The sequence below is a fragment of the Lissotriton helveticus genome, chromosome 7 (assembly GCF_964261635.1).
Source record: "Lissotriton helveticus chromosome 7, aLisHel1.1, whole genome shotgun sequence".
In the NCBI taxonomy this organism is placed as follows: Eukaryota; Metazoa; Chordata; class Amphibia; order Caudata; family Salamandridae; genus Lissotriton; species Lissotriton helveticus.
Window position 1 is genome coordinate 1,707,303,528 of NC_136068.1, and position 25,051 is coordinate 1,707,328,578.

Consider the following 25,051-nt stretch of genomic DNA (forward strand, 5'->3'; position numbering starts at 1 on the left):
TTCCCGTAGTGACCGGTCCACCTCTGCCCGGCCCGCCGCCTCCCTACTATTTAGGATAGGCCGCTCCTCCAACCATTGCCAAGCATCGTCCGGGTGTGCAAAAAAGATGGATTTGTCCTGATAAATGACCTTGAGCTTGGCCGGGAAGAGGAGCATATATTGGATGTTAAGGGACCTCAGCTTCGCTTTCACGGCGTCAAAGGAGCGGCGTTGTTTGGAGACTTCCTGACTGTAGTCCGGGAAAATCATTATGGTGGCGTTTTCAAAGCGGATCTCCCCCAGTGTCCTGGCCTCTCGCAATATCAGGTCTCGATCGGCGAAGTTCAGAAACCGGGCTATGACCGGTCTCGGTCTCGCACCCTCCGGTGGTTTGGCCAAGAGCGCCCTGTGCGCCCTCTCTATGATGAAACACGGGGAGAACCGCGCCGCCGGGAAGGTCTGTTTGAGCCAGTCAAGGAGGAAGGCAGCCATATTCCTTTCTTCGATCCCTTCTCTAAAGCCCACGAAGCGCAGGTTGTTCCGCCTGGACCTGTTCTCGGCATCGTCCACCTTCCACAAAAGTTGGCGGTGGGAGGCCTGGAGCTCTGCCATGTCCTTCCTTAGCTCAGCCACCGACTTCTCATTGTCTGTCAACCTTGTCTCAGTCTCCGTGACCCTGTCGGTTAAGTTACGAAAGTCCTGGCGTAGCAGCGTAACCTCAGACCCTACCTCTCCGATTTTGGTTTCCAAGGCCGCACGTGAAGCTTGGATGTCCGTTCTAGACGCCTGAATGGCCTCCAGCAGCATGTCTGTGTCATTGCGTGCCCCTGACTGCGCAGGCCGTTGTTCCACCGCAGTGCGCGGCGCAGCGAAATTGTCCATCGGGCCTTGCCCCTTAGTCTTGGGTGCCGTTGCATTTTTACCCATAGCGGCGTTGGCTAGAGGCCAGGGGCTCCTGGGCTGAAGTGGCCTCCCTCCGAGGTATCGCTGGGCTCGGTCCTGCACCGGGGACAGAGGCAGAGTGAAGCAGCGCCTCGACCACGCAGCGCCCCCGGGCGGCCCTCGAATATGATCCTGAGAACCTCTGGGCTGGGGTCCGCATACACCCCCCGTCCCGATGTGGAGCGCCGGGGCCGGGCTCTGGTCGCCGGTTCACCCCGGCTGCACTACTGGCGGGGGCCCCGTCTCCACCCCTGTCCGCTCCGCGGGGACCAGGGGGGTGCTCCACAGCCTGCGCCACGTGCACGTCCCCCCCAGGGGTCTCCCTGTCGTAGGGTCGGATCACCAGTTGTGGACACAGGCAGGGTGGTGCCACAGAAGTTCCAGTGGCCAACAGAAAGGGGTCAGCACAGTTCGAGAAGGCCGAAGTTCCAGGGCAGGAGGAGCCGGGCTCCACAGTCCGATGTCCGTCTCACTGTGGGTCGTCAGTGCGCGGCCGCCATCTTGGTAAAGGCGGGCGCCGCCACCGAGACCAGCCCCAACGCTAGGCCCAGAACAGACGCGGTCCTCCTCACCTCGGCGCAAAGCTCACTGGCCCTCCGTCCCTGCTCCCAGGCACCGACTCTGCACCACCTCGGAACCAGAGGGGGGATTTCGCCGTCTCTAACTCTCCCTCGCCGCGTCGGTCGCCATCTTGAGTAGGTGGTCGGCGATCTCCTCCGTCCCGCTCCCGCTGTCCGGCTGCGGCGGAGTGTGATCTCCCGCCGGCGGCCGAGCACCCGATCGAGCCTCGATCACCCGCAGCTGCTCTTCGCGGGAATTCCGGCGCTCGGCGCGGTCCTCTTCCTCCCGTCTCCCAGGCCGCCAGACCGATCTCCGGGGCAGTGAGGAGGCACCGTCACGCACAGCGGCCGGGCAGGGTTGGGTCCGTTTCGGAACTGCAGCCGCCCTCAGTAGGTGTCCAGGCACCAGGTCCACACTTCTGGTGCCGGTTCTGGGTCTCGGGGAACAGTGAAAGCCGGATCATAAGCAGGCTCGGCCGGAGCTCTGCTCAGGCACGTCTAGTCGGCCATGTTGCTGGCCACGCCCCCCCTGCTATAACAAAACTTAACATAGCAATGGATGTCCATTATGCAGAACTATTTAAATAGTCTTTCTTTGTTTTAAAGTTGCAGCCTGGCACCCGCATTTAGAATCAACATGTTGCCCATCTTGTAGTGGTAAAACAACAATGCACAACAGACAACAGCATTCCATAATGGTCCCTTGGTTTAGAGGAAGTGACTACATGAGATGCTACTCCCAGCAGATGGAATGGGCGGTGAGCAAGTGGCCCATTAGCTTTGCCTGGAGAGCAGTAGTGTGGTCTTAAGAAATATTGAAATGAGCAGAGAAGCAAAGAAACGAAAGGGGAACTATTAAAGGAGAGCATTGATAACATCATTCACAGGGCAAGGAAGCCAATGACTAATGTGGACTGAGTCATTGCCCCATTCAGTACATTGTAATGAATGGAAGCAGAAAATAAATTACCTGTATGGATATATATTTACATAGATGGAGACAGTTAATAAGAGATTCTAGCGAGAATGTTACAGTGCAAATCTTTTCCCCATTGGGTTTGTCCCTAGGTGGTAACCAACACAAAAACCTTCCTTACAAAGGTAGTCTGTAACATGTATTAAAAAAATATTTCTTTGTGGGGAGAACAATATGGAATTTGATATGGAAACCTAAGAAAGATAGGCCACCAAACGCTTACATTAGCACTACCATGTGCACCACATTTAAAGTTTGGGATAAGGTGTCCAGGGGATTGGAGTGGTCTGCGTTCCCCCACTCTATGCACCTATTCAGTCTAATCCTCAATTCCCCCCGGTGCTGAGCGAGGGTCCATTTTACCTATGAGGGAAAGGGGCTGCCTGGTGCTATCAGATCTATTTCATAATTACGACATTCTCATCTTTTCCAGCTGTCAGTGGGATTCCAAAGCCCCGCCCAGCGAACACTTCCATTATCTCCAAGTCAAACACTGGGCTCTCCAGCCGCAGGTCAGAGAGGCAGCGACACGAGAGAAGACATCAATAGAAAAATGTGTGCAGCGGGTGGGGTCCATGAGAGGGGTGGTCTCTTTTCTTTATACCCTTCTTCACATATGCCAAGACCCCGAAACATCTTTGGAGGGATATCGCTAAGGTTAACCATTCCCTAGATCTCAGGGAGGCACACTATAGGATTCTTTTTGATTGGTACCTGTACCCAACAAAACTTTAAAAGATTTTTCCAGAGACCTCTGATCTGTGTTGGAGAAGGTGTGGCCGTCTAGGGGACTTTAGACTCATATCCTGGGACTGTCCCTCGATACGTCTTTTTTGGGAGGAGATTTTGTCCCTCATGAAAGAGATTCTTGGTTACCTTATACACACCACCAAGGAATGAGCCTTACTAGGATTGAGAGCTCCAGAGTTAGAACATCAGACAAAAGTTGACAGGGCCACAATGTAGGCTTCTTTTGGCACTGCCAAAGTAGCGATTGCAGGAGCATGGAAGAAAAAGGCAGCACTGGTGCTATCACAATGGCATGCTCGTCTTAGGAAAATATTGTCTATGGGGAGGATGGCTGATATTTTTAGAGATAACTATAAAAATGTTGACTACAATCGGGGTTCTCTTGTCGCGTACCTCACAAGCAGCCTCCCTTGGCGGTTTGACCTCCCTCATTGCGAGCTATGCACCTATTTCAGGTTTTGATGAAGGGCACTTGGCCATCTTGAAAAACCAACCTGATATCAGAAGTGTACATACTGTTGACAGCCATAGACTCGTCTGGACCTAGAGTCCAGTGTAAGCCTCATTTAAGGACCGCCTTCTGGATGTTAAGTTATTTTGTTGTGGGAGGGGGGAGAAAGGGGGAGGGAGGGGGGTTTAAAGTTCTAAGCCTCCTGTTCTGTATCATTTGGGCCAGACAGGTTGAGCTGTCAGGAGTGAAATGTGGCAAGGTGCATTCCTTATCATGAAACTGTAACCTCGATAGATAATTTGTCAGATGGGGGGATTGTTGTGGCATTATTCCTTATGTGATGCACAACCATCCTGTGAAATGCTAATGTGCCTAATAAAAAGAAGTTTAAAAAAAACAACTATGTCTAGGCTTTAATACATGGAAATAACAATCTATCCTTAAATAACTATTGATTTTGTTCAATGTGTCAGGCCTACTGAGTTTATCATAACTTTTTTAAATAACTAGGTTCGACCTATGACAGTGAAAATAGTTTTTCCTAGTGAACTAATCAGGCCTCTAGCTAAAAGCCTACTAAAAATTGCCATGGTGCAAATAGTCTGTTCTCATGGTTTGCTCGGGTGGGTCATCAACACCAAATCCAAATCTCTTGCCTACTGAGGAAATTGTTTCATAATTCCATGTAACAGAATACCTGCCTACAGCCTTTAGCACAGTGTCATAAAAATTCATCATTAAAAAGCCTATTGCCTTTTGCACATGCTTTCACAATAAGTAAGAAAGGCCTATTTGGTTTATCATAACTCTTCCTTATAAAGAGATCACACCTAAGGAAACTTGCCTAACATATTTCCAGTGTACTGATAAGGCCTCTAGGCTTTACCAGTCGCTTGGCATTGTATACAGAAAATACTAGCAGCACTATATTCTAAAAATCTGGCTGAAAGAAGAGTCGGAGTGGGGGTTCAGTACTTTGAAGTCAAGCGAGAGACAGAGAAACAGCAGGTGGCTGCTATCTAAAAGAACTGTGACATTCAGATTTATGACAGCTTGTTAACCGCAGCATTGGACAGTGACATTCATCCAGGTCAAGCGTGTGAATGATTGGTTTCACTCCTAACCACCGTGGAAGAGTTACAGAAAGGTGAGTGCTTACCTTAATGTACCTGCCGTTGAATACACACCCACATTCCTTCATGGCCACACAGCGACTCCCATCAAATGCCTGCCAAGTGTCACACTCGCAGCCCTCATAGCCTTGACGAGTACAAGAGGGTGACACTAAGGGGGCGGCACAGGTGTGCTCGCAGGTGTGCGTGCAGAGCTCGTAGTGGCTGCTGGCTGGACAGGTGAGGGCTGCAGAAGGAAATACAGGGTAAATCAAGCTTGGAATTTAGCAGCACAACACTAATAGGCTGTAACCAGTCCTAGGAGAGGGGTGTATTTTTAGAGACTCCAGAGCTGGGCTGGCAGAAAGGAGACATTGAGCTGAGCAGTGCACCTCCTCCACTATAGCGGAGGAGCGTCGCCCCCCCCCCCCCCCTACCAGCAGCAGTAGATGCAAAACCTGAAAGAACAAAACAATAATAAACCATGTTTATTAGCATATTATTCGGCTCCTACCGTGGAGTCTTGTGGGTGGGGTCAGAGGATGACACGCACTGAGGCGGAATGGTGGGCACTGTTTGCAGTGCGCATGACAATTTGGCCAGCCGTATCAGGCCAGCCAAACCTTCATGCTCACTGAAGCTGTCTCCAACCCGAGCTGCGATGCTGGGTTGGAGACGGCATTCGCAGGCTCCCAGTCTCCCTGGGAGTGCAATTGAGGAAGTTTATGCCAATCCTAAGGTTGTTCTCACATTGTGAGAGCAGCTTCAGGATTGGCCGCAGGGCAGTGTGGGAACCTCTGCCTGCAGTGGAGCCAGAAGAACAGCATTGCGGCGGAGTTCAGGTAAGTTTTTATGTTTTTACTTTTTGTGCTGTGTTTAGTCAAGCCTCTTTCCCCACCTCACCACTTTGTCCCGACAGCAGCGGCAACTGAAGCTGAGCTCACATCCATGGTACAGATCATATCTACCTGTGTGCAGGTAAGCCTGGAAATGACTTCCTCTGCTCTTTTCGGCATTAAGGTGTTGCTAGGTCAAAAGTTAAGTTTAAATCAGCCTAACTGGAAGAAATGACAGGGTAAGTGGCATAGGAAATGACTGGGTCGGGGCCGCACCAGGCATATCACATATATATATATATATATATATATATATATATATATATATATATATATATATATATATATATATATATATATATATATATATATATATATATATATATATACATATATATATATATATGTATATATATATACATATATATATCTATATATATATACATATATATACATATATATACATATATATATATATATATATATATATATATATATATATATATATATATATATATATATATCAAAGCCCAAAGGTTGCCACCCGTTGGAGACGCACTCTGACATCCACTGCAGCAACCTCCATAAGGTAAAAGCCGGACCGGCGAGCGGATCCAGTTTACAGCATGCCTGTCGATTCACGCCGGACGCATTTCGTGCTCATTGCACTCTTCAGCGGCGCGACAGTCATTTTGGCATAGAGGCCACACCTCCCACTTAAAACTATGAGCCCTCCAATGGGCAACTCAAATGAGTCCGCGTTGGTTTGTGGGTCTTGTAGTGAGTGCCTCAGTTATGTGCCACTGTCTGAGCTGTTTCAAGCCCACCAATGGGCCTCCACGCGCACATCCGGCTTGTCAATCCTCCATGGATGCCTCCACATTGAAACTCCGAAAATCGGAGCTCCGTGGCCCCAAATTTCCGGGTGGTGCATCTCCCGCTGCTGGGAGGCCGCGTAAAAATCAAAGCTCCAAGGTTCCCACCTGTTGGAGACGCACTCTGACATCCACTGCAGCAACCTTCATGAGGTAAAAGCCGGATCGGCGAGCGGATCCAGTTTACAGCATGCCTGTCGATTCACGCCGGACGCGTTTCATGCTCATTGCACTCTTCAGCGGCGCGACAGTCATTTTGGCATAGAGGCCACACCTCCCACTTAAAAATATAAGCCCTCCAATGGGCAACTCAAATGAGTCCGCGTTGGTTTGTGGGTCTTGTAGTGAGTGCCTCAGTTATGTGCTGCTGTCTGAGCTGTTTCAAGCCCACCAATGGGCCTCCACGCGCACATCCGGCTTGTCAATCCTCCATGGATGCCTCCACATTGAAACTCCGAGAATCGGAGCCCTGTGGTCCCACATTTCCGGGTGGTGCATCTCCCGCGGCTGGGAGGCCGCGTAAAAATCAAAGCTCCAAGGTTCCCACCTGTTGGAGACGCACTCTGACATCCACTGCAGCGACCTTCATGAGGTAAAAGCCGGATCGGCGAGCGGATCCAGTTTACAGCATGCCTGTCGATTCACGCCGGACGCGTTTCGTGCTCATTGCACTCTTCAGCGGCGCGACAGTCATTTTGGCATAGAGGCCACACCTCCCACTTAAAAATATGAGCCCTCCAATGGGCAACTCAAATGAGTCCGCGTTGGTTTGTGGGTCTTGTAGTGAGTGCCTCAGTTACGTGCCACTGTCTGAGCTGTTTCAAGCCCACCAATGGGCCTCCACGCGCACATCCGGCTTGTCAATCCTCCATGGATGCCTCCACATTGAAACTCCGAGAATCGGAGCTCCGTGGCCCCAAATTTCCGGGTGGTGCATCTCCCGCGGCTGGGAGGCCGCGTAAAAATCAAAGCTCCAACGTTCCCACCTGTTGGAGACGCACTTTGACATCCACTGCAGCAACCTTCATGAGGTATATATGTGATGCGCCTGTCATTTCTTCCAGTTAGGCTGATTTAAACTATATAGGGTCAGATTATCAGACCAAATATTCATCTTGCACATTCAGTGCACATGCAAGTTAAAACATCAAGTACAAATTGTGTAACCCTACCCCCATGTCTCCATTCTGTATTTCTGTATGTGCATTTGATGTTTTGTTTATGCCCAGATTGCCCGAGCACAATCCATGAGCAACTGTTAAATTTCAGGCCTATACATTTTTTATTTCCACACTTTTGGTAGGGATTGAATTGTAAAAGATGGTTTACTAATGATGGCCTCTTAGTGGCTATCCCATTGCCAGTGCTCCCATCACCCACGTGCTGGACGGGTGACGGTAGTTGCTGGGCAAATTTTACTTGGGGCATTTTTCTCCCCACCTTTCATTGCTAATGGAAGGCTGAGGCACATGAGGAAAAACCATGCCCTCAACCTCACATGAGACGACTGCAGTGACCAAGAGAAGAATATTAGAGTTTACGCATGTTCACACCAATTGGTTCTCACTTTCTTTCTCATATCCTCCACCCCCACTTTCCACCTCAAAGATCAAAAGTCACTATGGCTTCCTGAACCAGAGCTAAAGGAACTGTATACAATCTATACCTCAATGGGAAATCTAAGTCAGCCCAGGCCAAAACGCTCATACCAGCCTGTCCGTTCCTCTCTTTGCTGTATCTCTCTTACCATCTATCCATCTACCCATCCATCCTCTTTCTCTTCTCCCTCTCGGATCCCTCTCTATCCTTCCCTCCCACTACCTCTTTCCTTCTCTCTGGTCATGCTCCCTGTGCCTGCTACAAATTATTATCTCGAGGAGCAAATGAAAATACCAGAGGCACCTGAGCTTTCAAAACCATACTCCAAGGGCTCCAGCTGACCGGTAAAATGCCAGATGCAATACAAGGCAAGACCGGCCGTCCTGAACAGTTTTGTAAGAGGCAATGGGTGAAAATATCAGAAAGTGAGCATTCAGTTGGTGTAAAGGCACTGTGAGTCACATCACCATTATATCGACTTACGGCAGGAAGCAGTCTCTCTCCATGCTTGGATCTCTGCTCCGGCATCTTGGCAAGCGGCTGTGTATGCCTGCAGGCTGCTACAGAGCGCTTCTTGGTCGTTGCTCAGCACACACATATCATAGAGGCAATAGTTGAAATAGTTGGTGGGGTCAACAAGTGTGTGGCATTTGTGGAAGGGTCCATCTGTTGCTGTGATCATGCCACACTTGGTATTTACTGCGTATGGAGCGGTTCTTTCCTCGCTACAGACCGGGCATTTGCTACCGCAGCCGTCGGTGCATTTAGAGTCTTTCACTGGCATCTTCCAGGCTTCACAAAACTCATCCACATTTGTGCTAGTTTTGCCACTTGGCAGCAGGAAATCATCACTCGGATCATCATTAAAATTGCCACAAAGGCCACACATCTTGTCCTTGTAAGTGGTTGGAACCTTCACCTGCACGTAATGTGCTCCGTCATAGAGGACCTCCTCGCCGGCACCTGTGCGGACCACCATATTGTTTCCTTCTTGATTTATCATGACATGTCCATCATCCAAGGTCACAGGGAGATTGTATCGTTCTTGGTCAATCTTTGTCAAGATAAGAGAAGAGTCAAGAACAATTGGTGAACTAATCAGTACATCATGTTAACTCAGAAAAATTTAAAGTTGTTATCAAACAGTCCATGTGAATCAATAAATATAAATAGTTCATTGTATGCACCACAACAAAAAGCCTAGCAAAACACCAGAGAATGATTGTTTAGTTGTACTGTTGTTTGCCATACAGTCTACATGCCTGACAAGTGCAGTTTCCTGCACATATATGTGTCTTCACAACCTCTATGGAGTTACATATATTAAGATGAAAAAAGGTTGATAACAAAATTGATTATCTAAAACTCAGATATATTCAGGATATGTGCACAGCATCATATCCAATGGGCAGGAATTAAAAAAAGTACAACAAATGGCAAGAGGGTTCTGGACACAAATCTAATAACTCTCAATTTATCAATGCAGTCCATAATATACAGCAAAAAGATGGTAAGCAAAAAGCAATTATGAAAACAATGCAGTGTTATGTATAATTTAAAAACTGGACGTAAAATGGTAAAGAAAATGTCATAATACATCTAATTATTTGTGAGGAAATTAAGATTACAAAGAAGTTAACGTTAAACAATTGTTTCTTAAACAGAGGGTAACTGAAACATCAATGTTGTTTCAATCCCCGTGGCGTGATGATGTTGTCCTCCTCAGGACAGTTAACATCAAAACAGCATTGAAGCTGGCAATCAGAAAAGGGAAACTGGTGTGAATAAAACATTCCAAACAATTTCAAGTGCACCATCTGATTATGTAGGTGGGAAATCAACAGTAAGTTGGTTGGGAGGGTCGGATAGAGATGGGGTCATCAAAATGCAAAGTGGGAAACTGGGAACTCAATCAAACAACATTGCTGAGGGCAGTTAGTAGTTAGTTAATAGTTTGGCATTGGTATCAGGTTAAATGACTAATAAAAAGTTATTTCGTTCAATATAATTGATCATTATGGAAAAAAGTAACTTATTTTTTTTTAATTTTAATTAAATCAGTTGATGTTAGTTAGGCTAAAGGTATTTATTATATTTGAATCGAATTTCAAATCTTTAGGGTTAAGGGTTAGGATTGCTGTTTTGGTTGGGTTAAGGTTACTTTCTAATTAAAAGAATCTAAAAGTAAAATGAGATATGGATGTTTTAATATACCTGTTAATTTGGGCATAATTATTTAACTTAATTCACAGTAGTTACCGGGTATGTTTAGGGTCGGCATAATATTTATGTTAAGGATAATAATAAGATTTAATTTAACTTCATGTAAACTACATTAAGGAGAGATGTACAATGATATAACAATTGATTATGTTAAGTTACTTTCATTTAAAACTGTCATTGTAGTGGTGGAGTTGATGTAGGGTAGGCAATTTACTTGACAAGGATTTCGTTTAGGGATTTTAGTAGACAACGCAATCAAGAGAAACAATGGGATGTACATTTGCTGCAGACATTACCTTAAACATAAGGTACTCAGGTTTTAGTCCTTGAGGCAACAACTCAGCCTCTCTTTCAGCATTGGCAAAATGAGTGTTATTGAGTTTAATAGCATTTGACAACAAGTGTCCTAAGGCATTCACTTTAAATGTACAGCAAAAATTCAATATCCTTAGGTTTGCCACGTGCCTATATTAACCACCTACCCAGACATCAAGGTCTCATGTGCTCCATTTGTTTAATCTACTTAACAACTTCCACATACCAGGTTGATAGCTCTACTTACTATAATAATAAGATCTTTATTGCTTGATTAACAAAAATCATTGCACTTAAAACAACTTATCAATTGGACAATATATACAATATAGCTCTCCTTACTATTCCCCCTTGTCTTCTTTGCCTGGGCATATCATCTGAGCCAAAGAATCATTCCAATGAAGAAACATCTGGCCACTGTAATTTGCTAATTTCTGTCCCTCCATCCAATATGAATCATCTATAGAAATGTAAGTTTTCTCTGCTGAATGTGAAATGAGACTTTTGTGTTTTTATCAGGATTTTCTGATGCAGCTAAATAGTTAACCTTGCATTTACAAAACAGTACTATTGTACAGTTTTTTCAAAAGAAAATCTATCTCAAAGTCATTGCCTGGGTTGGAATGCTTATAATTGCAAATAAATGAGGGTTAACAATCTTACCTTGACCATCCAGCTCACTCCCCTTTCCATGGTGATATTGTGGTAGTCCAGTGACACCATCACCATTTTAGCGAGTGCCACATTGTCCTTTTCATGACGTCCATTGCCAACCACCACTGAAAACCTGTGTCCCAGCTGGCCACTGTAGATGGCCGCCAGTGTGTATGTGCATGTTCCTTGGTAGTCAATGGCACGGTTATCAAAGGATAAGTAATGTCGGTGACCCGCTGCCACACATATGCCGAATCCTGTGGGATGACAGCCCTGGATCCCATCCACAACTTTGCACTCCTCATTGACACCACAGGAGATCTTCACACATTCTGTGTTTCCACTGTCTGTGCACCTGCATCTCTCCTCACAGGTGGTGTCTGGGTAGAAGTCCTCTCCTTTCTGGTAGTACCTACCCTTGTACGTGCAGCCACAGTCTGCAATGGGGACACACTTCTCTCCGCTTAGTATGTATCCACTGTCGCAGAAGCATCCTTCGGTGCAAGGCTCATCACAGCCAGTTGGCGGGGCAAGACCATAACACGTGCCCGGACAACCTCTGCCACACAACTCATAGTGACTCTTATCAGGGCATTTGAGAGCTGTTTTAGACATAAGAACATATTAATGGTAAGTCTGAAGCGGGGGTCATAGTGTTTTTAGAAAAATATCATGCACGGCAGGTGGAAAAGCCAGTTAGCAGCAACAGATAAATCATCAAACACAACAAATAACTTTTTTCCTTCATTGGGTGCTCCAAAACAGTTTACTTTATGATGTGCATGGAAGTTAAGTGGGTTTCCCGGCAATAAGTCTAAAGACATTCATCAGACAATCCACGGATAATGGATGCTTTAGAACAGTTAACTAACTATATCAAGTCCTGCACATGGCCCAGGAAGTGGGCTCAGACACCTGCACTCACACTGCTACCCCCACAGTGTAGGTAGAGGGTTTCTTTAGACACCTGTATAACTCTTAAGGGTTGTCTCTCTCGCTTTGCGCTGCTTTTTATTTTATTCACTATTTTGAACCGCAAAAGTCCCAATATCTCAATGCACAATAAACACTAAATGATGAAATGAAGTGAGCAAGAAAATGTTTGCTCACATTCTGCGAGGGGGGAGGGGAGAGGGGAGGGTGCATCATTGTGTGTTACACCACTGAAGGGGTCTGGTTCAAAGTGACCAGGTCGCATCCAATCAGATCTGTGAGGTGAGGGGTTCAGAATGTATGGAATGCAATCATTATTAGCTATTCAGGGGAATAACAGTTGGATTTTGCTGCTTAGCATACCAAATTCCACTTGTCCCAGTAAACACCATACATTTTCTCCTTGTTGAATTCTGGCAGGTTTCAGCTGACTAAATTTAACAAAGGGCGCGATCTTATTCCCTGAATACACTGGTATTTTAAGTAATCAGGAACCTAAATTTGTAATGAATTGAGGCCTGTAGGAACGAACTGACGTTCAATGGAGCAGTTAAACCTATTTTCTCCACTTTACTGTCCTCATTTCCCTCTATCCCTTTGCAGTAATCCATTTCTGTGTATCGTTTTATACTTGATTTGTATATTAAACTTTTTATTGTTAGACTATTTCACTGTTTTCATTTTCGTATCCTTCCTTGTACCCCACAACACTTTCTTAGGTTAAGTATTGAACTCTACCCATGATACTCAAGGATGAGGTAAGCATCATTTTATGGAATCTTCTATTTGACACTTGGGGTGCCACCAAACAGTCTGCTTTATGAGTGAGGACCCCTAGTGCACACCCGTCTTTCAATATTATCAGCCCTTTAGTGTGCCAAGAATATGAATTACACTGCTGCTATGTATGTATCGATGCCACACTGCGCATGTCAGAGTGTAGAGTTGGGTTGTCTTCTCTCTAACTTTGTTTCAACGCTGAAAGCAAGGCATTTACACAAACACAACCCATACTCTTATGAACTACTTAAAATATTCTTGATTAAAGAGTGTGTGTGTGTGCGTGTGGGTAAGCGTGTAAGGTTTTGGTTATTTTAATATAAACAAATGTCAATAGAAACATAAATTCCATTGCTCAGCTTACAGCAGAAATGGTCGGATCTCCATTCCTTGAGCACGACACCCTTGGCTTGGCACGAAGTGACGTAGGCCTTGATGGCATTGCACGTTGTTGATAGTTGACCTTGGGCTTGGCAAGAGTCAAAGACACAATCTTTAAAGTAGTTTGTTGGGTTAATGGTTTCATAGCACTGACTGAATGGGCCATCAGGCTTGGTGAGAATTCCGCAGTTCTCCTCGGTCGTGTACGCTTGCTTTTGTTCTTCACTACAACTTGGACACTTTTCTTTGCACTCTGCTTCACATCCTGGAGCATCAGCAACTTTCCAACTGTCTCCAAACTCCTTTTCATTGGATGTTATGTTTCCATCTTTCGTGGTCAAGTCATCGTCAGCGTTCCCATTGTTGTTTCCACAGAGTCCAGACACCGCATTGGCGTAGGTGTTGGGTATGCTAACGCTAACCTCTGAGCTCCAATCAAACTTCAGTGTCATGCCAAAAGCAGTCTTGATAACCACTTTGTTGCCACAACGGAATGCTTGTAGGTCTCCAAAGTAGAAAGGTAAACAGACCACAGTCCCATTCACCTAGGAAGAACAAAAAATATCACATCTTAGTTGTGCTGAGCCAATTCCCAAAGTCAAACTTCCTGATTTCAAGGTTTGGCCTGCACAGCTCTTGCGCTAAGCTTGTGAAATCTCATGTATTTAATATAACTTAAAAGGGGTCTCTCATCAGTTCTCATCACTGAATGACTGTTTTGAATGGTACAGCAGGTGCAGTGGCACCAGAGCCAAAAGCTTGAGGGACCCAACTAAATGCAGAATATTGCTAAACTTTATTATTAAACAGGCAGTCACACGTGCGATTATCTAGCAGGCACTAGAGCCATTATTTCAATGGTGCTGCAGGTGCAGTGGCACCAGAGCCAAAAGTTATCAGAATATTGCTATATTTTACTACTAAACAAGCAGTCACATGTGTAGTTACCTTGCAGGCACTAGGTCAATGATTTCAGTGGTGCAGCAGGTGCAGTAACACCAGGGCACAAAGCTCTAGGAACCCCTCTAAATACCAAATATTGCAATATTTTACTAGGCAGGCGGTCACAAGGGCAGTTACCTTACAGTAAACAGGGCCATGATTTGTATGGTACAGTAGATGCACTGGCACCGGGCCCAACAGTTGTCAGATCTCCTCTAAAGATATAATATTGCTATTACATCAATTAATTCCATAATTTCCCTCTTTAATTTAATTTTTCAAACTCTTGCTATACCCGCACTATACCATTAGTAACACATGTCATAACAATTTGATGGACTTTCTTAAACTATATTTTTCAACTACTCAGCATGCTACAACTTAGAACAAAAAACAGCTTATTATTAATCACTTAGGCAAAACCTAATGGGTTTACCAATGCTTATGCTAAAAGTTAAGTAATTGAGGGCATAATGTTTTGCGGCCATAATGGGTAGCTGTTTGGCCTTGCCCATATTTGCCAATGTCATAAACAAAGAACGCTGCAAAAGGAGTGATGTAGTGGGCTGGAAATAACTCTAAATATCTTACAAGCAACACTGGATGTGATACCGAGTATAGCCTTCTATACACACATTATGGGTTTGAAGTCAAGCTGATGTGCATGATAGTATGGGAATAAATGTGTACAGTAGTCTGTTTGTTATTTCAAGTCAGTGAATGTACATATATTTCCTGACATGTTCTCTCCAGTAAGAGATACCATTTATGAGATGTTTTGCACCACAATATTTAAATGTTTATATTGATATGTTACAAGCCACCGTACTGCTGACAATAGGCGCAGTGGCACCCTTGTTAAAGTGGAAGCGCAGCATATTGCTGCTGTTGGAAAAAAAGTTTAAAAAAAATTGATTTAGGCGCACACACTTTGGTAAACAAAATAAATTGGAAGAGCGTGACCACCGGCCGAAACACAGGCATAAACCAAGGACTAGGCAAACAGACGCCTGCCTTCACCGCTATCGTCAGATTTGTCACCCGTTCTCAATGTTTGCAATGCAGCATGTTCTGTTTATGATTTTACATGTTGGCCACATAGCGATTACCTGTGTCTGCCCGGGGCCTTGGGTACCTGCCCTCTAGTGGATACCACTATGATTCTGCCAGATGCTGGTTCTTGTTGCTGGTGGGAGGCTTTTAGGGAACCGGGGCAGTAATCACAAGGGAGGGGTCGAGCAGGATATGCATTAAGGGGCAGATTTATGAAGGCCTTGCGCCGCCGGTGTGTCATTTTTAACATGGGAAAAAGTGACGCACCGGCGGCGCAAGGCCTTCATAAATCTGCCCCTAAGTGCCTCCAGGAGCACCTCTGACAGTGCAGCGAGAGCTTGCATGTCTGAAGCACAGAGGATGCTTGTGCGTGGAGCCCGGACTGACACACTCTGCAAAGACTGCATGGGAAGGGGTGTGCGGTATGGGAGGGCTGATAGGAGTCTAACATTCATCACCATGGCTGTCTCCGCATTAAACATGAAGCGTGCCGTAATTTAAACAAGTAATCCCACACAAGCAAACAGACCCATAGAGTGTAAGGAAACTGTACGTGTTTCCTACTCCCTCGCTGACCATGAATTAAAGAAGTAGCCCCATATGAGCATACACGCCCCTATAGTGTAAGGAAGCTCTAGTTGGCCGGTCCTCCCGAGTGATAAACAGAAGTGATGTATCGGGAGCACCAACCAATAAGCAGTTAGTAAAGAATACTAAAACACGAGTTAACCAATGGTAAGCAGCTGGGGGAATTTACATGCCTATAGTTCAAACAAGAGGTCTTGCAGACAGTGCATGCGCGCTGATGCTCGACCTAAAAAGGACAATGATACATCCAGCGCTAATGCACTTTTTTTTTAAGGGGCATTAGCCATGCCTGCATCATAGTGCTTTTTAAAATGAGATTTAGACACACTGCAAAGCATGCTCGCTACTCTACAGCACGGCTACAAAACAGTGCCAAATCCAGGAGCTTCCATAGGAGTGCCATATTGGTTTTGTCAATATTTGTTATGGCAGAGCACTAGACAGCTTCCCAGTTGCATTTGTCTGGCTGCTCATTTTGTAAACTGCTCACCCGATAGCAGAGAGCTTGCCACATATCTGCTTGGGAGACAGTCGTGAGAGCATTGGTTCTTAAGTTACTAAACACTGCAGTTCTCCAGAATAATCTGCAAGACAAAATCCCATGGGCTTCCAGAGGGAGAAGGGCACCCTTATAGAATTTTACAGCACACAATGGAATTGACTATATAGTCTATACTTATTGAAAGAAACATGCCCCTACTGCTGGGCTAGCAGAGTGTTTTGGGATATCTGGATTCTCGGTAACACATGGAATTCAGGGGCAGATTTACTAACAAGCCACACAATGCAAGACAGCAAGATAACTTTCTGTGCTGTGTTGCGTGACAGGGGGAGTGCAGGAATGCACTATATCCAATAAGTAGGCTTTCCTGTTTTCAGTTTCTATTTTTGGTAAATTTTGGTGTTTTTTTTTCAGTTTTTCAATACCTTAACAAAACAGTGGTTATCAGTGGTTACACATTTTCGCTCCATTAAACACAACAGAAACAGTGTTTTTCCGGTGTTTTGGGAATTTTAATTTAATTTATTTAATTATTGCTTGCCTTCTGCACTGATAGATCATGTGTATAGATAGCGTGTGCACAGCGTATAAGAGGTCCAAACACATTTTTACTCCACCAGATTGGACTACAAAGTCAATAGCATTCTTCATTATCTCTGAAGATTGCAAAGATGCTTTCAGCATACCATCTAGCAAGTGACAAGGATCGCTTTCAGGGAAGCACTTAAGCTCAGGTATCGATTTTGACAGGCCATCATACAACTTTTTCATAGACGTAGCTGAATTACTGCAAATACAAACAATATCACTCCAATCTTTATTGAAATTGATAGGAACTTTGTTCAGCAGCATTCCATGTGACACCATGTTTACCAAACATCTGGTGTCATGTTTTCACCACTATCTCAGATGCTTGTCCTGTCACTACATCTTGCATTGAATGTTTAAAGCCTGGGATGTTTGGCAATTCACTTACAATCAATACTGATTCACTAGAAAATGGGGCTGATGTATCAGAGGATTTCACCTGTTCTCTGTATGTGGGTAAATGTGATGATAGATATTAAGAAAAATTCTTATGAAACCAGCCATGTTACCTTTCAGTGAAATCAAATGTAGCCAAAGTATCAAATATGATTTCAAAATTTTCCAATTCTCTACAGTTTATAAAATAGCTAAATAAGACCTAAAACATGCATCTAAACACTGCATCTTTAGACCAAAGACCACAAAACTGAAAAAATCAGAAGGAAGAAGAGACAACGTTTTAGTGACATCCCTAAACAACAAAACTCAAGCAGAGTGATGTTAGCCCAGTCTTTTTTTTATGTTACCTTGTATAACAAAGTTACATTGTATTGGCCCCTTCAAGAAGAAATAAAAACAACTCTTTCACTCATTGTTTCCTTTCTTTGAATGGCACTTAGTTTGTGGTTGCAAAGGTGTTTTTTCAGTGTTTATATATTTACACCGGTGGTGATGGCTATTTTCTTTTTGGTGGGGTTTTATCAGTTATTATAGGTTTAAACCTAAAACCAGATAGCATACCAATAAGATAATTGTGCATTCCTGCCCAATGTGCCATACCTACTATGATGGTGCATTTCTGCCCTCTCCCTGTGCTGGCATACTGAGTGCAGCCAAGCACCAAAGCAGGGACTCTTGCACCATGAGGCATGGATGAATGCGTTACAGCCAGGATTGTTTTAGTGCAAGAAGGTACACTTTTCTGCACAAACACAATCCTTGGAGGCTTTTTCCTCTTTCTGAATGTGTACAGAATGCAAAAACAGAGAACATATTTCTCCTTGCTATGCCTCACCTGGGAAGGTTTAGCATTTTGACCTTCCTAGGGCAGAGTAACGCAATGATGTGATTTGAGCTGCCATGCATTTCTCCAGATTTAGTAAGCAATGCAAGGTGGCTTTGTATGACTTAGTAAATCACACTGAAGCCCTTGTGTTGCCTTGCCCCCCCCTGTGTGACACAATGGCAACGCAAGGGCGTCATTAATCTGGGCCTCATTATTTTCCTTCTCTTATGCTGAGTGAATGAAACGTAAGTTTTACCAACAATAACGTATGCGAGCGTCGCTTTCCACGGAGAAGACAGAGATGTTTTAAACCAACTGGTAGCTTCTGTCTACAAAAAAACATTTCAGCTACAAAGGTCAGCCTCCCCAGCCCAGGTGCGCTTGGAATTCGGCATACTAAACGAAGAATTGGGCAGAATGTATGCGACAGTTAAAACGTGGTATCGTTTGAAACAAAACGTAGCTACTTCGCAAATCAATGAAGCACTTTGGGTGGAAGTAAATGAGGACAAAACTTCCCCTTTTCATCAATACCTGTTCAAATCGCTCTCAATTACATGCACAACAGAGTTATGGAATAAAAACCTGCCATACCAATCGTTTAAACAAGCATTAAATAAAGCTTCAAAAATTCATTCATCACTGCTGGACAAAAACATCTTCCGAACAAGGTCACATGCCTGGATGGTGATAAATAGCTATAAGTCCCTTACTCCGGCACCTTATTTGAGCATACCGTTCTCAATGTCTGTTAAAAAACAATTAATGACATTACGCTTTGGTAAACTACCATCTTTGGCAGACCAGCCAGCCTGGGCGTATATAGGTCCTAAACAATGCCGGCTGTGTAACTGCCAGAAGGAAGATTTCATTCACATAATCTGTATATGTAACAAACTATACAATGAGCGAGTTATGCTCTTAAAATCAAGTTTTAATGCTAGAGGAATTAGGTCATGCAGAGCGGCAATAACAGCGTGCCTAAATCCGGAAGATCCACCTCTGAATGGCAGACTGATTCAAGTCAAGTCAAGTCAAAGAATTTATATAGCGCGCTACATACCCATAGGGTCTCAAGGCGCTTGAAGAAGGGTGGGGAATTACTTGTCGAATATCCAGGTTTTAAGTTGCTTTCTGAATGCTAGGTGGTTCTGAGTGAGGCGAAGGTGAATGGGGAGTGAGTTCCAGGTTTTAGCTGCCAGGTAGGAGAAGGATCTTCCTCCCATGGTGGTTTTGTTGATGCGAGGTACAGCAGCAAGGGCTTGATTGGAAGAGCGTAACTGGCGGGGGGGGGGTGTAGAAGGAAAGTCGTGTGTTGAGGCATTCGTGTCCAAGATCGTAAAGTGATTTGTGTGCGTGGGTTAGGAGGCGAAAAGTTATTCTCTTATTGACGGGGAGCCAGTGGAGGTCTTTCAGGTGACCAGAGATGTGGTCTTTACGCGGGATGTCTAGTATGAGTCTGGCTGATGCGTTCTGGATGCGTTGTAGTTTTTTCTGAATTTTTGCGGTGGTACCGGCGTATAGGGTGTTTCCGTAGTCCAGGCGGCTTGTGACCAGTGCGTGGGTGACCGTTTTTCTAGTTTCGGTGGGGATCCATCAAAATGTTTTTTTGAGCATGCGAAGAATGTTGAAGCAAGACGAAGAAACGGCGTTGACTTGTCTGGTCATCGAGAGTGAGGAGTCCAGGATGACGCCCAGGTTCCGTGCGTGGTCCGTCGGGATGGGTGCTTTTCCAAGGGCCTCTGGCCACCAAGAATTGTCCCAGGCGGAGGGGGAGGTACCTAAGATAAGGACTTCTGTTTTGTCTGAATTCAGTTTCAGACGGCTGTGCTTCATCCACTCGGCTACTTCTTTCATTCCTTCATGTAGGTTGGTTTTGGCGGTGTTAGGGTCTTTGGTGAGTGAGAGGATCAGTTGAGTGTCATCAGCGTAGGAGATGATGTTGAGGTTGTGTTGGCGTGCGATGGCCGCGAGGGGGCTCATGTATACGTTGAAGAGGGTGGGGCTGACTGAAGATCCTTGTGGCACGCCGCAAGTGACTTCAGTGGCCTCTGACTTGAATGGTGGGAGTCGGACTCTCTGAGTTCTTCCAGCAAGGAACGAGGTGATCCATTCCAGTGCTTTTCCTTGAATTCCGATGTTTCTGAGGCGTTGTAACAGGGTGCTATGACAGACTGTGTCGAAGGCTGCGGAGAGGTCGAGGAGGATGAGGGCGACTGTGTCTCCATTGTCCAGTAGAGTTCAAATGTCGTCTGTTGCAGCGATGAGTGCGGTCTCAGTGCTGTGTTTGGCTCGGAAGCCGGACTGTGAGGAGTCGAGGGATTTGTTGGTTTCGAGGAAGGCGGCGAGTTGGTTGTTGACAGCTTTTTCAATGACTTTGGCCGGGAATGGAAGGAGCGAGATGGGGCGGTAGTTTTTGAGTTCGGTGGGGTCAGCTGTGGGTTTTTTCAGATGGGCGCTGAGTTCGGCGTGTTTCCAGCTTTCCGGGAAGGTGGCGGAGTTGAGGGAGCAGTTGATGACGTCTCGGAGGTGTGGTGCTATGATGGAGTCTGCTTTGTTGAAGATGTGGTGGGGACATGGGTCTGTGGGGGATCCTGAGTGGATGGTGTTCATCAGGCGGATGGTGTCCTCAGTGGAGATTGGGTTCCAGTTGTTAAGGATGTTCAAGGGGGGTGAAGGTACGGCAGGCGGTTGGGTGGGTTGGACTTCGAGTTGGTTGTCGAAGCTGTTATTAATGTCTGCGATTTTGTCGTGGAAGAACGAAGCTAGGGAGTCGCAAAGGGTTTGAGAGGGAGTGATGTCGTTGGAGTTGGCAGTGGGGTTGGTAAACTCTTTGACGATGTTGAATAGTTCCTTGCTGTTGTGGGCGTTGTTGTCTAGTTTAGATTAAATTCCTTAAAGCATTTACTAAGCTCTGTTAAAAAATCTGGAAACGCGGTTAAAGGGGAAGATGGGTGATCATACTGCACTGTATTTTTTATAACGAATTTAGATCAACCAGAAGAGATGTAAAGAACATATGTATATTAGGAAGATCCCACCCTTTGAAGGGCAGTCCGATTAAATTCCTTAAAGTACCAACTAAGCTCCGTAAAAGACTGGAAACTTGGTTAAGGAGGAAGACGGCTGGACTTAATGTACTGTATTTTCTTTCTTTTTTTAAATTTTTTATTTTGTTCGTTTTCGTTTTTTTTTCTTTTAATAATGGATTTTAGAAAACCGGAAGAGATGAAAAGAAGTATGGTTATTTTTCTTGTACCACAATGATTTGTTTTTTATCTTCCCAATGTTTCTTTGCTTGTTTTTGAAATTCTGGTTTTAAATTGTTATGGTTTTAACTAACTAAACAATAAATTTTGATTTGATTTGATTTGAAACGTAATTCATACAAACTGAACTGTCACTGCCCTGCTCCTATCTACAGAAATCTTCCGCAAACACGTAGACGAGGGACAGACAGTGGCCTTAGTTCTATTAGACCTCAGTGTCGCATTTGACACTATTGCCCATCATACTCTACTTCAGCGTCTTAGGAAAGGAGGTATGGCTGGCCGAGCCATGGAATGGTTAAGGTCCTTTTTATACGACCGTAGCTTCCAGGTGTCGCAGGAACCTTTCTACTCCAAACGTATCAAGCTGGACCAAGGGGTCTCACAGGGCTCCACACTAAGTCTCACCCTCTTTAATCTCTACATCACCCCCCTGGCAGAGATTATTGGGAAATTTGGAGTCAGTGTTGTGGCATACGCTGATGACACACAATTCGTGGTGACCCTCACCCAAGATTCTGATAAGGCAGCCATCAATTTTGCAACGTGCCTACAAGAACTGGCGTCGTGGATGGCTCATAACTGCCTGAAACTTAATGGCAATAAAACAGAGGTACTAGTGATATGCAAAGCACCCTCGATTTGGTCCTCAGCATGGTGGCCTCAATCGTTAGGACTGACCCCACTCCCTAATGATCAGGTTAAGAACCTGGGGATCTGGTTGGATACCAAACTATCCTTTGAAACTCATGCCAAGCGGGTGGCGGGAAGATGTTTTTGGGTTCTTCGAGGACTCCGAAAGACCTAAGATGTACTCCCGGTCACAGCAAGGAAAACTATGGTCCACGCCCTGGTGACATCTCGCTTGGACTATGGAAATGCCCTCTACTTAGGGGCAAATATCAAATGCGTACAGAGGCTCCAATGCATTCAGAATGCTGCGGCTCATCTCGTTCTAATGCTTTCTAGGAGAGCTCCCTCTAACAAGGCCCTGGCTTCCCTTCACTGGCTCCCGGTTAGGGAACAAATTATTTTTGGAGCTTTGTGTGTCAGCCACCGCATTCTACAGAAGGAAGGGCCCACCTATCTGCATAACCTCCTTGCCCCGTACGCTCCTACCCGCCGACTGAGATCAAGTGGGACGGGGCAGGTTAGCATTACGACCATCAGAAGAGCTAGGATGGTAGGTCGCTCCTTCCGCTTTTTAGCAGCAAAACACTGGAATAAACTCCCCATCGGGCTCCGGCTGGAGTCTTTGGAGACAATTTTCCGGAGAAAGCTTAAGACCTGGCTTTTTCCATCCATAAGCCCCTCCGTTTAACCTGTAGCTGCTTTCACCTCACTGCCCAGAACTTGGTCTTTCTTTTCTGCCACAGAACGGGGACACACTAGTTAGTGTAGCCATGAAATTTATAAACTTGTTTATTATTATTAAGGTATGACTATAAAGGTGCATTTCAAAAGATGCACACAGTTACTTGAAGGCATATGGTCGCATTTGAATTTAAAAATTCAAAAGGTAAAACTCAAATGCAAAAACTATTTGTAATAATACAAAAACACATATATAAAAATTAAGCAAAGATATTTCTAAAAATCAATGTCCATTTGTATCAATTAAACTCAGTGCAGAAAACAGTAATCAGCACCACAATAGCCAAACATCCTAAATAAATTACATTTTGTCATTTTTATTTTAAAACAATTGTTGTGGATGCTGGCACCAGTATTTACTTTGCAATCTTATCCAAGCCCTAATAACCTGTGTCAGTAGTACAGCAACTGTCCACTACATGGTGCTGATCAAACTATGGCCTCCTAGCGCATTATCTATTTGAGTACACCTTTGTATGGGTCTCATAAGTCCATCAGTCGAGCAGGAGGAACCATTGCTTATTGGAACATTGGAATTTTGGGACCTCCATTGAAAACAAATGAGTGCTCCAGACTTTAAATGGCCTGTAGATGGCAAAAGAATCAACGTTTCAATGTTTGTTCACAGCAACAGCTGAGCGGAACTTTGAATGGCAGGTATAACCCAGCTGCAAAGGGGTATAAGGCTATTAGAACATTCTCCCACTAGAGGGCAGAATGTTCTAACAAATAAAACAAAGGCCTCTCGGAGCCCAAGGGGAGTTAAAATCCCCTCGGGCTCCGGTAGACCTGTGATCACAGCAACAGCCTTTAACAAAAATAAAGTAGAATATCGCTCATTGTGTACTCAATGGAGTGCTCCACATTCCAATGTTCTAATAGCCAGTATAGCCTGCTATAATAGCTATGTTGTTCTTAGTTCTTTGTAAATGGAATGGCGCTTATCAACGAGCAATGCATATGACAATGTCTGCTTAAGCACAAGGTCATTACTAGGACCTTGGGAGGAAAATTGGTGTGGAGGGGGATAACCCCATTTTTTTCTCTTTCCAATGCAGGTGGATGAAGGTGAATTAATGTTAGTCTCTGACACATGTATATATTTCAATGTCCTAGCAAGGAAAACTTAGACTTTCATCCTTGCGATGTCAGTAAATTGGGTGGCTTTAGATTGTATAATGGTAACATATATTATTTACAGACCCTGGAAAGTAGAGAGGTTTTATATTAAACAAGTATCATTATTTATTTAGCAAAGAAAACCACGTGATTATGAAGGAGTTCACAAAAACTGTTGAAACTGTTGAAATTCAGCAGAATTTTTTGGTGTAACAAGGGGATCCCCGCCAAGAAATAATTCTGGTCATTGTGTCTGTCTGTATCTGACACCTGTTTCCAGGGCCGACAATGGAACATGTGTTTAGGCTATTAGAAGACTATTTACAACATAGTCAGCTGAAGGTGACAGCTGTTCCATTGATCACATGTGCACATCCGCTCGTAAGGAAGTGCATGTCAGAGACAGGGCTGGTTGGTCAATACTTTAATTTTCCAATTTCTTTTTCTTTCCATTCTTTATTATTTTCCCTTTTTTTAGTCATCCGTGTGGTTAAACTATGTCTTCGAGTGACTTGAATTCAAAGTATAATACAAATATTCTTTGTGCCAATAAGAATACTATTCTCCTATGCACTAAAACTAACACGCACTGCGAAAGCCAATAGCTCTCAGCTATGTGAGAGTTATTGGCTTTGGCAAGGTGTTTAAGCCATGTTGTACACCATTGTGGCTTATGTTTGCCATAGCTAAATGTTAGTGGAATGAAGTGGAGTGTGGGTGGGGTGGAGTAGATCGTTATTATTATGAAACACTTATAGAGGGCTTAGCTACTCGTAGGCATCCCAGCACTGATAGTGCTGCACAGAAACATCAAGGAGATTATTTATAGCCTCTATTAATGGAAAATATAATGGAAAAGCCCAGTTTTAGGCATTTTCCAAAAAGGAATTTGCTGGTTTGCAGAACGCAGAGGTAGGGAAGGGTGTTCCATAACCTGGCCACATTATATATGAGAAAGAGCGGCCTCCAGATCCTTCTCTTCTAACTGAGGGTACTTCGGCTAGGTACGCATTGAAGGAGCGCAG

The 25,051-nt window shown here is 44.7% G+C and overlaps 1 protein-coding gene across 1 annotated transcript in view; it reads right to left on the minus strand.

Moving 5' to 3' along the window:
• Nucleotides 1–25,051, minus strand: part of LOC144770674 (IgGFc-binding protein-like) — a 334,107-nt gene that overhangs the window by 36,969 nt on the left and 272,087 nt on the right. Inside the window, exons 24-27 of the mRNA XM_078655389.1 lie at nucleotides 13,350–13,911; nucleotides 11,282–11,874; nucleotides 8,564–9,134; nucleotides 4,818–5,017 (exon numbers count right to left, since the gene is read on the minus strand). Of these exons, the coding sequence (XP_078511515.1) occupies nucleotides 4,818–5,017; nucleotides 8,564–9,134; nucleotides 11,282–11,874; nucleotides 13,350–13,911 (1,926 nt within the window). The remainder of the gene's footprint in view (nucleotides 1–4,817; nucleotides 5,018–8,563; nucleotides 9,135–11,281; nucleotides 11,875–13,349; nucleotides 13,912–25,051) is intronic.